The 14,189-nt window shown below is 43.1% G+C and overlaps 4 protein-coding genes across 5 annotated transcripts in view; 3 read left to right on the top strand and 1 right to left on the bottom strand.

Annotated features, from left to right (window-relative positions):
- The window catches only part of LOC147199960 (extracellular serine/threonine protein kinase FAM20C-like), a 31,107-nt gene extending 29,770 nt beyond the window's left edge, over window positions 1–1,337 (top strand). The window contains exons 9-11 of the mRNA XM_086120340.1: window positions 222–303; window positions 373–432; window positions 591–1,337. Coding sequence (XP_085976466.1) covers window positions 222–303; window positions 373–432; window positions 591–846 — 398 coding nt within the window. The 3' untranslated portion in view covers window positions 847–1,337. The remainder of the gene's footprint in view (window positions 1–221; window positions 304–372; window positions 433–590) is intronic.
- A 421-nt stretch (window positions 1,338–1,758) lies between these two features.
- On the top strand, window positions 1,759–7,648 carry baiap2l2b (BAR/IMD domain containing adaptor protein 2 like 2b). The gene is made up of 14 exons (XM_086120341.1): window positions 1,759–1,979; window positions 2,151–2,237; window positions 3,173–3,234; window positions 3,364–3,435; window positions 3,506–3,595; window positions 3,691–3,822; window positions 4,062–4,163; window positions 4,245–4,347; window positions 4,625–4,832; window positions 4,904–4,954; window positions 5,036–5,345; window positions 5,423–5,466; window positions 6,746–6,841; window positions 7,501–7,648. The coding sequence occupies exons 1-13, from the start codon at window positions 1,910–1,912 to the stop codon at window positions 6,819–6,821; spliced, it is 1,407 nt and encodes a 468-aa protein (XP_085976467.1). The 5' UTR covers window positions 1,759–1,909; the 3' UTR covers window positions 6,822–6,841; window positions 7,501–7,648.
- Window positions 7,387–14,189, bottom strand: part of pvalb7 (parvalbumin 7) — a 15,450-nt gene continuing 8,647 nt past the window's right edge. The window contains exons 2-5 of the mRNA XM_086120343.1: window positions 9,214–9,282; window positions 8,675–8,804; window positions 8,492–8,601; window positions 7,387–7,673 (exon numbers count right to left, since the gene is read on the bottom strand). Of these exons, the coding sequence (XP_085976469.1) occupies window positions 7,648–7,673; window positions 8,492–8,601; window positions 8,675–8,804; window positions 9,214–9,282 (335 nt within the window). The 3' untranslated portion in view covers window positions 7,387–7,647. The remainder of the gene's footprint in view (window positions 7,674–8,491; window positions 8,602–8,674; window positions 8,805–9,213; window positions 9,283–14,189) is intronic.
- ncf4 (neutrophil cytosolic factor 4) overlaps window positions 12,173–14,189 on the top strand; it is a 26,527-nt gene continuing 24,510 nt past the window's right edge. For both annotated transcript variants that reach the window (XR_015101852.1, XM_086120342.1), the window contains exons 1-3: window positions 12,173–12,348; window positions 13,009–13,090; window positions 13,181–13,340. Coding sequence is in view for 1 of the 2 variants with exons in the window: in XM_086120342.1 (XP_085976468.1) it covers window positions 12,314–12,348; window positions 13,009–13,090; window positions 13,181–13,340 (277 nt within the window). In the remaining variant the exon portion in view is untranslated. The remainder of the gene's footprint in view (window positions 12,349–13,008; window positions 13,091–13,180; window positions 13,341–14,189) is intronic.

The raw sequence follows: 14,189 nt of genomic DNA, 5'->3' as shown, positions 1-14,189 counted from the left end.
GTGAACTGTGTTTTTGCCATCTGCCCGGGCCTTTTCCTTCTCTTCCGTACTTCAGCTCTTTCCGCGAGTTCATTAACCTTCAATGTCTTTTCAAAAGTCCACACTTCATTCGTAACGTGGTGGAATCGAGATACCATTTCTTGTTGAGTATGATGAATAAGTTATTTTAAACAACAGGTAGTGGTCCTTCTTAAGTCCTGCTCTTCTGACTCATCCTCTAGGCAACATGGACAGACACCACTACGAAACATTCGAAAAGTTTGGCAATGACACTTTCCTGCTGCACCTGGACAACGGCCGGGCGTGAGTACAGTATTTCTGTCATGTCCGGTGTCCAAGCGACTTGATGCTGTAACTACGTTGTCGATGCAGATTCGGGCGCCACTCCAAAGACGAGCCATCCATCTTGGTGCCATTAGAGCAGTGTTGCAGGTACAAATATGCAATAAATGATTATTTGTGCCGTCACTGTCTCCCAGACTTTTTTTTTTTAAGTACAGGTGCCCATCCCTGCGTGAGAAGTTCCAGTAAAAGCTTTAACCACAAATCTAATCCCAGTTCCCTCTTCTCGTTCATCCCTCTTCTTCTAGAATCCGTCGTTCCACCTGGCTCCGCCTGCGCCTCCTGTCCCTGCCGCAGTATCGCCTCAGTGACGTCATGCGGGCCTCACTTTCCCAAGACCCCCTACATGGCGTGGCCCCGCTGCTGACAGAGCCCCATCTTGCCGCCCTCGATCGGCGCTTGAAAACCGTGCTGGATGCTGTAAGTCGTTGCATGGAGAAGCGGAGTGAGGGCGGTGGTGCCGAGGTCATATACGACGACATCGGCCAGCTGAAGGACATGTAGACTCCCGCTGTGTACAGCCAACAATTCTTCAAAAAGGCTTCAACCTGTTTATTGCCTCTCGCAGTCAAGGTTTACTGTCATACTAAAAAGATGTGTCTTTAAAACCAACCACATGACTTTCTTTGCCTTCGGAAAGTCCCCTAGCTTCCTGCTAACACAATGCAAAAACGCCATAGCTGGGCTAACGAAACACCAATGTTGCTCTGTTCTTATAACCTGCAAGCAGCAGATATTTGAACACAAGTAGCACAGCCCACACATGTAAACTTATCATATAAAAATTCACACGGGCATTTATTCGTTGTCCTCTCTGAAAAGCAGTAATATTGTGAAACTTCATTGAAACTCCAAATGCTCGCTGCACCCCCAATGTCGAGTAATGTACAGCGAAAAGTTGAAGTTAAGGCTCTTCGTTGCTTTTTTAACCATGGTTACCACCATTTTTCTGTATGGGTATAATAAAGCCAGTTGTTTTTAATCACAAAATCGAATGAGTCTGCGTCACAGCTCGTTGGCCAGCTGGCTCTCGTCTGCCTCCTTTCCTTTCAGGCTTGCTAATCAATAATTCACCTGGCAGCTCATATCGATGGCACCTGCTCCCTTTTCTCATGCCCTCGACCGCTTGCCCGCTCTAATCCACAGGCTGAGATGAATTTTCATCGCAAGGGGATCCGGTGAAAGACAAAAGGATTTTTTTTTTTGACGTTTTGAGTTTGTCAGACATTCGGAGGAGAGTAGAATTGAAGAAAAGAAGGGGACTGGTAGTGCTTCAGGTTGCTTACACCCCGTCGAAGTGCGCAAGTTTGAATGGGCGTACAGACCCCTCCAACTTGCTCTGTCCCCATTGTCCTCTTTTGAAGCTATTCCATATTTGAATTTCATATTCGCTCTCCCGTCGGGCACCATGTCAGGAACCAGCAGTGACCAGCTGCACAGATCAACCTTATCTGTCTATTCCGTGAGTACCAACTTTTGTTTTCTGTCTCTCAACACATTTTGGTTGTGCGAATTAAGAGCAAAACTTGCAGACGGTCATGTGTGTTTTTGTTAACTGTAGAACCTGATGGAACATTTCAACCCTGGCCTTCAGAAGCTCGTTGCGTTGGGTAACAGCTATGTCAAAGCTTTCCAGGGTAGGTGTGAACAGAGAAGAGCAAAAGGGATGACAATTGAGTGCAGTTTGTGCAATGTTGGAGTAGTGGTTAACACACCTGCGCACGTATTATACCTTTTTATTTTGTCGTAACAATCTCGAAGTTTCCAACATGGTCTAACCGTTTCATGTTTTCTGTGTGGTTTTACAGCATTAGGTGTTTGTAGTGAGGCCTACTTCAGCGCTGTGGCCAAAATGGGCGACCAGGCGATTCACACGCTATCTTCCCGCTCCCTTGGTAAGTTATGATGATCGAGGGGGGGGGAAAAAAATAAAAAAATCCTGTCATGACTGTACACTTGTGTAAGCGCATGAGTGGCTTCCATTATTTTCCACTTGCGTCACTTTCACGATGACCACCGGGACCTGTCGTCGTATTCAGTCCCACGTGGTTGGTGCTGTTGATGAGAGCGCACGTGCTTCTGTTACTTTAGATAACTTGAGAAGGTCAGCGCACTGCAGTTTGATGAGTGGCCCTATTGAGTGACGCACACTAAATTATTGAAAGAGCTTTTTTTTTTTTTTTTTTTTTTAAAGACATGCTCACTCAGTCAGCCCCAATCTACCTTCCTGTGTCCACACCAGCAACACATTGCTTTTGGAAGGTTCAGTTTACCATTTGGTTGGAAGACATTTTTATTTATTTATTTAGTGATTTTATGCCTTTTTTAGATCCCCCCCCCCCCTCCCAACACATGTCACACGTCATTCTGCAGGTCACTTATCAGTTCAGACAGTTTATACGTTTTTACGCTTGTTTGACCTAATTATTATTTTTTAAAGTGAACAGTGGTCCACTATTTAGCATGTCTCCCTGTGTACTTATTGTGCTTCTCGCCCCAAGTCAGCTCAGATATTGCTGACGTCGGGTTTGAAACCTCACAAGCAAAATTTGGAAAATTCCATATTTTTTCAAAGTGTATACTTATAAATTATTGACCAATCTGAAGTGTTGAAAAGGACTTGCGCTCTTTGATGATGCAATGTTAATAGTTGAACAAACATGCATTTTTGAGGTCTCCTGCAAAATGACTATTTTGGAGGTACTAGGTTTTGACTCGCCGCCAGCGATATGCTCCAGCTCACCCGTGACCTTAATGATGGCAAGCCCAGTGGAAAATGGATGATCCGATGTCACAATAGTAACTGCACTTACCAGTTGTCCTATTCCAGGGGATGTCCTGATCCAGATATCTGAGACGCAACGGAGACTCACTGCTGAGATGGAAGGAGTGGTCGGTACACATAATAACATTCTTAAATCCACACTTGCATCCTAATGACATGTACATATCAATGGAAAAGCCACTCAATCTGACGATGGAAACGATGGACTACCGATTCTATCGCTCTGCCTGCTGCAGTTCCGATGGTTCCAGGTGGAGGTGTTACAAGCCATGGAGAAGAACGTCAAGTTGGATGAAGAGTACATCGACGTGAGGCTTTGTGTAGCGCTGGAAATGCCTTTCGCTGATGGTCACGTTGTGTTTTGCATTGCGTTTGCAGGGTAGCCGGCGAGTGTATGAACTGGAAGTGAGGAACCAGGCGGAGGCTTTGGAGAAACAGCTAAGACGGGGAGCCTTCAGGGACTCTCTGGTAACATCTCGACACATTATTTTTGGGGCACTGTGTTTTGTGCGTGAAGTGAACACCGAGCAGAAACGCAAGTTGTGTATGCACTTTGTTACTAGGAGAGCAGCGACTACATGCAGTACTTGAAGCAGAGCCAGCAGGAGATCCTGAAGGAGGAGGAGAGGCGATATCGTTTCCTGGCAGAGAAACACTGCGGTTTGACCCAGTCCCTTCTCTTTCTGGTCAACAAGGTATAAGCGCACATACTGTACATATAAGATGCAACTTTCTAGTAAGCAGAAGTTGTAGTGTTCTTACAAACGATGCAGAAACGAATCAAATGCATCTCAAGAAACTATTTGTCAAAGTCACAAACAAGCAAGGGCATGGCATTAAGAAGCCAACAGCTGCAGGCCCTTTTCTACTTATTGCTGTTTGATCTGGCCAGAATGTAATGAATGAGGCGATCACCTTTCTCATCTGAATTCAGACAGGCGTGGCTCTCCAGTATAAAGCAGAAGGGTGGAAGGAGAAAATAAATGAGACCAGATCCGGATCTCGGACTCCCACGAATTTGGACCAAGAGGCCCAGGTATTATTGTCGCTCACAAGGGTGCACTTGTTCAAAGTAAAACGACTAAACTGCGTGGTCTCCCCTTCCGCTTCTCTGCAGCTGCGAGGCTCCGTGAGCTCCCTGCTGCAGACGGTAGCCAGAGATGACGACATGTCCTGGGCCAGGCGAGAGCAACAGGCACTGGGCAAAGTGCCCTCGCGAGGTGGGCAACCAACTTTTTTTTTTTTTTTTTTGGAGCCAATGACACAAACAACACTTTTTGACCCAAAGTCTTTTTTTAGGTAGTGTTTGATGCAAACATTTTTGAGAGTACAGTCCTGCTATTTCTATTGTTGCCAACAAAGTGTGTTGCTACCCCCTGCTGGTTGAAAGTGTTTCACGTGGAGCCCTCATATAATTACAAGTGTGAGCTGGTGTACCTGGTACTGTCATGGGAACAACTTCTGTGTAATCATCTCTGTCCTCTCTCCAAAACTCAGCACCATCACCCCTGCCTAGCCGCTCGCGCTCCAGCTCGGTGGGAGAATCTCTGGGTCTGGGAGGAGGGCGTCCCATGAAGGCCCTGGTGTCTCACCCCGCCTCATCCAACCCCAAGCTGCTTCCTTTCAACCGGGGGGAGACGGTCACCCTGCTGGTCCAGGAACCGCGCAACGGCTGGTTATATGGCCGCACCGACAACAGCTTAAGGTGCGTTTTCCTGGCTGGGAATGTGACAGTTTTGAAGGAATTGTCTCATTCAGTGGTTTGACCTTCTCCAGACAAGGCTGGTTTCCTGCTGCTTATGTGGGCCTCATAGATGATTTCGACAGGTGACATCATTTGAACACTTTTTTTTTTTTTTTGCTCACTTTCTGCAGTGCACATCATCTGATATTCTTCTAACTTCTCAGTGCCGGTTCTCTCCGGAGTAGCAGTATGAACAACCTGCTGGACCCCGGCGAAACCCAAAATGACCAATCAGAGGGCAGGAGCTATGGCGATGTCCCACCGCCGGCAACGCCCAACCGCAGAGCGTCTGTAGACTTCCGGCCCGTTTCTCCTCTCCTTGAGAAGAAGGCGGAACAGATGGTGGAGATGAAACCTATTCATACAAAGACCATACCTGAGGTACCGCCTCCTCCACCTCCTCCTCCTCCTCTTCAGAATCTCAGACGGGGCTCTGTGGATTTGCGACCGCTTTCTCCCGCCCCTGACGCACAGGTACCAGAGGATATTGAAATGATCAATGCTGAATATCATCTTTCGCCCCCCAAAAAGTGATTGAATCCTTTTTCTAGGCTTCATCACCCAACGGCCCACCTGAGAACCCTCCATTTCTGAGGTAATTCAGTTGACAGTGCATTGTTTCATTTGACTCCCACTCGCGTTTTTGAGCCACGTACCGGTTTCACATAATGACATATTTTGACGGGTTTCAAATTGACAGATGATGTTTAGTGTCGTAGTTGTTATGCTGGCTTTGAGTTACAAGGCTTCACATGCTGCCGTTCTCGCTTTCGCCGAATTCGCCAAAACTGTGATCCTTGAATCTCAAATGGAATCTTCAAAGCTCTATTTATGAGTTGGCCTCTGCACTCTGCTGGTGGGTAGCCAGGTTTGTAACACTACATGAAGCAACAACACTTTTCAAACGTATCAATCGCATACTACCTTGAAAATGCTGAGTTTCAAATGGAAAACAGGCTTGTCAAGTTGAGTTTCATTCTGTATACACTAATCTTTAGCCAAGTAAGTCCCATTGCCGGCAATGGTTAATTTAGTAACTCCATTTTTGAGTCCCCCCCAACTCTGGAGAGACCCCACAAGACGAGGAAAAACAGCAGCCCTACTCAGTGTTGGCCACACAAAATAAGGATTTGTGATTGCAAACATTGACAATTTTCTGCCTGACTGTTTTCTGAAATGAAAAATCACTTAACACACCCCACGCCACAGGATAATCGATCAAAGACAATCCGGATCAACAGGCTCCTATTGAACTTGACTTATTGGTGGTATGTGTGAACCCTGCTTTTGAAACACACTTGATGTCAGAAGTCTTGGGATACACATCTTAAATCAATTAAAACTCATTCAGTACCAGCCAATTCTGGACCAAGTCTGAAAAGACGTTTAAAAACGTCTTTGGGAGTGTTTGAGTTAAATTATTGATCAGAGCTCCTGGTCCTCTTAGGTCTTACTGATTCTTAAACCTTCAACAAGTCATGAAGTCATTTTGGGTAGTTGGCTGCATCCAATTTCATTGGAGCAGATTGGGGGAGGCTCTTATGGTTCGCAAAGCGAGGTCCGATCTTCGCATCCTTTTGGTGTATTGGCCTGGCGTCCCAATTATCGCGTATGTCAGAATGAACAGAGGACGTGCATGCCCCCATATGGAGTCTGAAAAAAGCAACTACTTTTTAGTCTGTGTTTCTAGAATCGCAATATTTAAGAGCGTGTTCACATACTTGAGGTGCATTCTGAAGCTAAATGGACTTCTGGAGCTAGCCAGTCAACTATGTGCACGGTGTTATGTTTCCACCCAGGCGTGTGTGTGTGCATGGACAACAGTAAATGCTGCCAGGGATTGTGTGACATTTTCCATCATCCTCTCATTTCAGAGGCACAAACCCATTTGCCACCGTGAAGCTTCGCCCCACCAAGACGGATGACCGATCCGCTCCTCGCATCCATTGATTGCACCAGGCCAGACTCCGGTTTGTACATGAGGCGGCAGTGATGAGACAAAACTGTGACGGGTTTAGTTGAATATTTACGCCAGCGTTTTGGGTTCCCCCCCCCTCCCCCATTTCATTTAGTACGCACCTGAATTGAAAGCATCTGCATGAAACACATTTTGTTTAGTTATTAAAACTCCAATTGTCTCAAATACTCTTACGGTTTTCTATTTTGTAAACATACAGTATGCTGTGCACATTCATTTTCTATTCTGTAAGTCCTAAAATGCGATTAATTGAATTATGATTTGGAGTCTTTGAGCCTTCACACCTTGGACAATGTTAATACCCATTCGTTATTTCAATGGTGATCGTGTATTTTAATATTTAACGTGCTTGTTTTGAAAGTAACAAAAGAAATATCACTTACTCAATCACGCTTTTATTATCATTTCTTAATGTCTTCTCTCATTTCTTGGTTGTGTTTATTGTGTCATTTCGAGGGGGTGTGTAAGTGAAGAGGATGAAGGTGTACTGGCATGTGACCAAAATATGAAAAATAATCATTTGGAATACAACAGCACTAGCACCAAGCTATCTTTATGAGCTCATCAAGAATGATTGTTACCCGATACAGAAGTACATTTGATACCGAACAAAAAAAACATGAAACCCAAATTTGGTAACGCCTCCTGTAGGATGCTGCCTGGTGTCGTGGGTGAGCGGTCAGGCCAGTCCCACTCCATGCGTAGGTTCCCCCCAGGGAGGTGAGAGAAGTTTGATGGTGGCAGGTACAAACTATGAATTCAGGGAGGTGGAGAAAGAGGAGGACGTCCCGCTGTCTCCTACTCATGCACCATCGCTTCGAACTCTGGTGAGGAAGAAAATGAATGAGACACAATTCGGGAACATGCACAGTATACCGCTGTTGGGAAAAATCCAGTGGGATCTCCAAAGTGGAACACAACAGAGGCACTAAGAACGAAAGTGGTCGAGCTCTATTTTTGTCATTTTACAGGTGAGCTGTCTTCGGGCAGTAGGCGGGGGACACCCTGAACTGGTTGCCAGCCAATCGCAGGGCACACACAGACAAACAACCATCCACGCTCACACCTCGGGACAATTTAGAGTGTTCAATCAGTCTGCCATGCATGTTTTTGGAATGTGGGAGGAAACCGTAGTACCCGGAGAAAATCCACACATGCCCTGGGGGAACATCAAACCCCACACACCCGGTACCTCTGCACTGTGAGGTCGATGCGCTAACCACTGGATCACCGGGCCACCATATATATATATACTGTAAGTCCCCGCGACCCTAATGAGGATGAAGCGGTTCGGAAGATGAATGAATGAATGAATATACTGTAAGTACCGTGTGTGTATATATATATATTTTTAATTGTCAATAATCTTATTTACTTACAGTACCAAAAAGATTATTTCAGGTTTACATAGAAAAGATGAAAAAATATGAATATTACATTTTTTTTAAAAATACATTAATTACGTTTTAGTTTCTTGGTTGACGTTTTGTTTGAGCCGGATTTTCAATTTTGCCCACTTAACATGGCATGGTGTCTCTTCTGAAGACTTAGTTATGCCTCATGTGATTAACTTGTACGCCTCTTTTATACATGTTCTTATCGTGACAGTATAGGTTATCATAAAAAGCTTCCCTTCTCTCACCGTCAATGCCGATCTTGCCGTCGCCGTCTTTGTCTCCGGCTTTGAGGAACACTCTTGTCTCATCGTCTGTCAAGTCCCTGCCGTCCTCTGAGAAGCCCTTCAGCACAAACCTACAAAAGAGAAAATATTTCTCCGCAGCTTATATAAAAACACTTGGCAGGTATTTTCTCATTTTTGCCTCACTTGAGTTCCTCCTCTTCGATGAAGCCACTTCCGTCCACATCCAGAACCCGGAAGACCTGTTTGACGCTCTCGGCCGACATTGCCGTCATTCCCACCAAGTCGAAGAACTTTTTCGGGTCGAACGTCTCTGCTACTCCGCAAAACAAGTCGGCCAAAGAGCCCATTAATATGCACCCAGTGGTCTTTCGGCACTAAGCGAGGTACCCACACACCAATAATTGTCCAGAATTTGAGCATGTTTGCTCTCTGCTGAGCAAAATCCGTTAAGGCCACTTGATTAAATCAATTAGGGTAAATTCAACAAAAAAAACTTTTTTCATTTGGAGATCATTAAACCAATCTGAAATATTCATCAAAGTCAACCCAAGTAAACAAAATGCAGTTTCTAAACGACTACGCTAATAAAGATAAAAGGTATGAGCTTATTTAAACCCAATTGCGATGTTGTTATATGGCCTTAACATTTCAAGCTTGAAACCCCCCTTTGATGTGATAAATATGTCTATTTTTCTTTTCACAGTACTGCACACTAATCCAACCTGCAAAGGCATCAAGCGCTTTCTTGATCTCCTCTGCTTTCAACAGGTCCGTCATCACCATCCTGTCAGCTGGAGGAATGGACACACAGAGGAAACGCATCAGGTTCACACTGAGTTGTGAGGACGGGACACGTTGCCATGGTAACATACAGTCCAAGATACGAGATTCACTCAAGCACATGTTTTGATTTGTTGGTAGTTTCGTAAGTCAGTCCAGTGCCTAACGGTTAGGCACTGGACTAACCGTTTAATGGATATCGGTTAGGCCCTAACCGATATCCATTAAACTTTGTAGAGTTATGCACCATTCAACTTAAAAATTCTAAAAGTGACGTTCGAAATATCTCAAGCCGGAGCCGTCCCACTTTCCCCTCGTTGGGCAGTTGGTTGCATAGTTTTGAAATGAACCTTTTCAGGGGTAGTTACAACAGTGGACAGCTTACCATGTTATCAGGTTACGGGGTGTATGAAAGGGTTTAATATATATATATATATATATCCCATTGACAGTTATGTTTGATTATTTCATCAGAAGTTTGGAAATCATTTTGCTCATGTAATTTGTTGACATTTCTATTGAACAAAATATGTTGTTGAAAATTATACATTTTCTACAATGTCTCCAAGACTTCAAAGAACAGCCTTAAAAATCGAATTCCAAAAATGATTACTCAAGTAATTATGAACATACATTTTCATTGCATTCTTTTAAATAAAACTACTATATACACAGTATCACAAAGCAACCCAATAGGCAAATCGATTTTTTTTTCAGACGTCGATTTTGCTATTCCAGCCGCAACAAGTCAAGCATTTACTGTAATTGGCTCATTAGCAGCGAAGCTAACTACAGTCAGCAGCTTGAGTGGGAGACTGTTTGCCAAATATGCACGCACACTAACCACGGTATATTTAGCATGCACACTAAGGCTTTTACGTGTGAGGGCGGCTGTGGGCGCGCTTTTAAAAAGGAATCCACCAAGTTGTTGGCTGTTTGGCCTGTTACGCAGCCAGCCTCTTGTTATGTAATGACACAGTATATTGTAAATTCCACATCTATATTGTAATCTGCAATGAAAAGTGATCAACTATTATAGACAACAGCTACTGATACACACGCTCAGTTCATCACAGATAAGTCCCACAAAAAGTGAATATAGAGACCATATTAAAAATAGTTTTTCCAGCACATTTATCCATCCGTCCATTCATTTTCCAATCCACTTATCCTCACGAGGGTCTTGGGCGTGCTGGAGCCTATCCCAAGGGTCCACCCTGAATTGTTTGCCAATCCATTTTAAACACATTTAAACTTATTAAGACTGACTTTTCAAACACATTGTAAATAGTGGCAGCGACTGTGGCTCTCCTTTACCCCTTTTTAGGAAGTAAGAAGGGATATTCGAAAAACACGTTAAAAACGATCGCCTAAAATTCACCCGAGGACCGGGGGCATGAATGATGAAATGTGATGTCACAACTTGAACACATTATTACATTTGGGTGATTTTTTTTTTTTTTTCACTCTTGAAAGTGGTGGGTTGAAAGTAACCCAAAGGTTGGTCAAAAAGGAAAGCCCAACCTTCAACCCAAACTGCTCGGTCAAAATAATTAACCCAACCGTGGGTAAAAGCAACCCAAGCTACTCAAAATCCACAGCGAACCCACAGCGAGGGTGAAAACAACTCAGCCTTTCTTAGTGTGTTCACTTGCACATGCAAGCTTCAGTGCTCCCTCCCAGCCTTGACAGTGAATAGACGCTTGAAAACTCATTGCCCGTTATTCACAGCGAGCGGCGTCTGCCAGCCACAAGAAACTCAACTTTTTTTTAATGCGTTGTGTATTTGTGTGTGCTTAAGCACATCTTTTCACTGCAGTGTCACACAATGCAGCCAAACACTTCTCTTGGGTTGTTTGTCCTTCACTTTGCATCACACTTCACGTTTGATTCCACTGCAATGAATTGACTTGTCAGCCATGACAAAGAAGTCTTTCTCGCACATTTCAGGTGGGGTACGAACATCACGATTATCTGGATTTTATACCAAAATAATCCTCCCCCCATGTCAGTTTGTGCTACAATGTTATTTACACGCGAGTGTGTTAGCTAATACTATTGCGGAGCCTCATTGACGGTGAATATTATAGTACTGAATACAGTTGTTTATATAATAATATAAGTTGGATTGTGTACATGCTAGATACATGGTGTTGATGGTTTATGATGCCCTCCGTTTGACGTGCTTTGTCACCATCTTGTCATTTATACCTAATTACTAACCATTTCACGTCTGCGTCTGTTTTTTTTTTCTTCTTCAGTATTCAGAGCAGCGCTCGGTCACTATGAACGCATAACTAACGGACAACTAAATATATATATTTTTCCTACTGATCACCACTGGTACATTTCAAGTGCACAACACTTGAATCGAATGCTTTCATTCATAAAAACATTTGATTTCAAATGAATACTGGATACTGTGCTTTGTTTTTGACAAACGCTTGGGCCTGCTACACTACTGCATTTTAATGTTGGTGAGTATGGTATGGTGGTACTTGAAGAGCTCAGTACCTGTACTTTTGAGGTGCTGTAAACATTTTGGGAACCATTGACCTGTGCTATCCTGTATTTTCAAACTTTTTGGGGATAAATTAGCCTGCATTTGTCTTTACTATATATTTTATTTTACTATTATAAATAAATTAAGAAAAAAAATACTAAATGGTGTTGGAATGATGATATTACTTAAGTACGGGTACTTCAACGACATGAAAGCATATCTCCATCAAATGAAGTATTGTTTTTGTCTTCATACTTCCAAACGGCAATTTCGCATACAAAAAGTTATTTAACAGATCAATTGTTATTAGTTGTACTATATTTGTGTACTGAAAGTTCCCTTTTTTGGTTTGTTTGAAAAGACGAGCACCGCATCACACTTCCTGGTTGCTAGCCTCTCTCTGGTCCGCCCTTGGTCTTGTGTGCGGAACATCATCAGAGGGAACTCTCACTTCCTGATGCTACTTTCTTTCTACTGCGGAGTCATTCACATTTTTGAAACCATTTTGTTTGCTTTCTACGCCGTTTGACACCTTGGCCATGTCGCTACCGCCGCAGCAGCTACGCTACAAAAGGTGAGTTTACAAATATGTTTCTTTCACTGGCGGCGGTCCGGTGTGGGGCCACATTGACTCCGTGCGTGTCAGTGTTTTTTGGGGGGGGGGGGGGGGGGGGGGTCACGTTGAAAGGAGAGACCACACCTTATTAAAATGTGCATACTGTAGTTATACACGAATAATATTACAAAATTATGAATTGAGTTTAATATATTTTAGAATGGTGAAACCATAGCAATCTGGAGTTCTCTATACAAAATAGAAGTTTATCATGATTAAAATAGTGAGGATATTTAAAATGGGTCAACCCAGGTCATGTCTCGAGTAATAAGTTCATAATATTTACATGTTTTTGCCGTTATATCTATTTTGATTTTTTTTATTACTGTTATTGCTTCTGTTTTCTCACTTTTCTTGAACTTGTTTGGATCGTCTTAGCTGTTAAAAACATGCTTATTGTTACAATGTATTGCCACTTGCCAATTGTACGGTATACATTTTTCATTGAATTTGATTATTTCTTACATGACTATTTCATTGAACTCAATTAACCCTTGAGGATACAAATTACAAAAATGACAAAAACATTTAAAAAATCTAAAATTGTCGGTACATGATGTATGGAATTGTAAACTGTACTTTAACTGATCGTAACATGAAGCATTTCCTGTTACCTAGTGACTTTGACCAGCTGCCTAATAACGTCCCCATCAGCGCCACCATTGCGGATATCGAGGAAAAAAAAGGCTTCGACTATTTTGTAAGTTTGAAAACACAAAACAAAACGAGACGGTTGTTAACATTTTACAGTGACTTCGAAAACGTCTTTGTCTTCTATCCACTATGGCAGAGGTTTGTTGTTGAGGTGAAAACCAAAGGATGGAGCAAGTATCTCATCTACAGGCGCTACCGTGAGTTTTTCAGCCTGCACCAGATCCTGGAGTCCAGATATGCTCCAGAGGACCCAGACAGACCTGGTCCCAACACCTGCGTGTTGCCCACACTTCCAGGTATCTATTTAAAAATACCATTTCGGTCATGGTCATACCTAGCTTCAGATGACTTATTAATTCCGGCATCCAGAAAGGTTCTTTTTTGTTTCTGTGCCTATTGTGTGCAGAAAGTAGCTTCGAAAACAATTTGGCCTTTGATTGCGGACTGCTGGAGATGCGGCGCACCTGTTTGCTCAATCGGTGTGGCGGTTGATTGCGCCACAGGAAGCTTTTTAAACGCTTTGTACCCGGGAGAGAGCAATAACAGCGCTAAGAATGGCGACAAACATGAAAGTGATGGGGTGTCATGCATTTGTATTTCATGAGCAGTCGCGGTGACTCGAGCCAATCGCTGTTGTGTTTTCTTTGCAATAATTGATTTATGGTTAGCCTCCAAGCCGACTGTGTAATGAAGTCTTCAGCAAACGAATTGACAAATCCTCAAAGTTTACAACAGTGCTTCATCATTTTGCAACAAACTGTGAAAAATACCAAAAGCTTGTCGAGAAATGTTATAATTCTGCGAGCAGGGCAATAACTTGTTGTTAAACTAGATTAAGTGCAGTGGAGAAGCTGTAATGAGAATCGGACAAAGAACATCTTTATAGCAATAACTCAGAGATGTAAAAAATAAGATAAAGTTATGACTTGGGCAATTACCGTATGCTATTAAGCTAACAAAATGCAAGCAAAAACCTTAGCTCCTCTATTAGGAGTTTCACATGGCAACGCTAGATTAAAAAGTGTATATTTAAATTTAAAGGAGATATATCGAAAACTGACTAAAAGAACCAAAAAAAAAAAAAAGGTTTACACAAAAAGTTGGGCCTCTGGACTGCCCGCCCACCCAACAACATGTTAATCTTT

This window comes from Hippocampus guttulatus, chromosome 9 (assembly GCF_054856545.1).
Source record: "Hippocampus guttulatus isolate MCC_2025c chromosome 9, RoL_Hgut_1.0, whole genome shotgun sequence".
Classification (NCBI taxonomy): domain Eukaryota; kingdom Metazoa; phylum Chordata; class Actinopteri; order Syngnathiformes; family Syngnathidae; genus Hippocampus; species Hippocampus guttulatus.
This window is presented reverse-complemented; position numbering and strand designations above follow the sequence as displayed.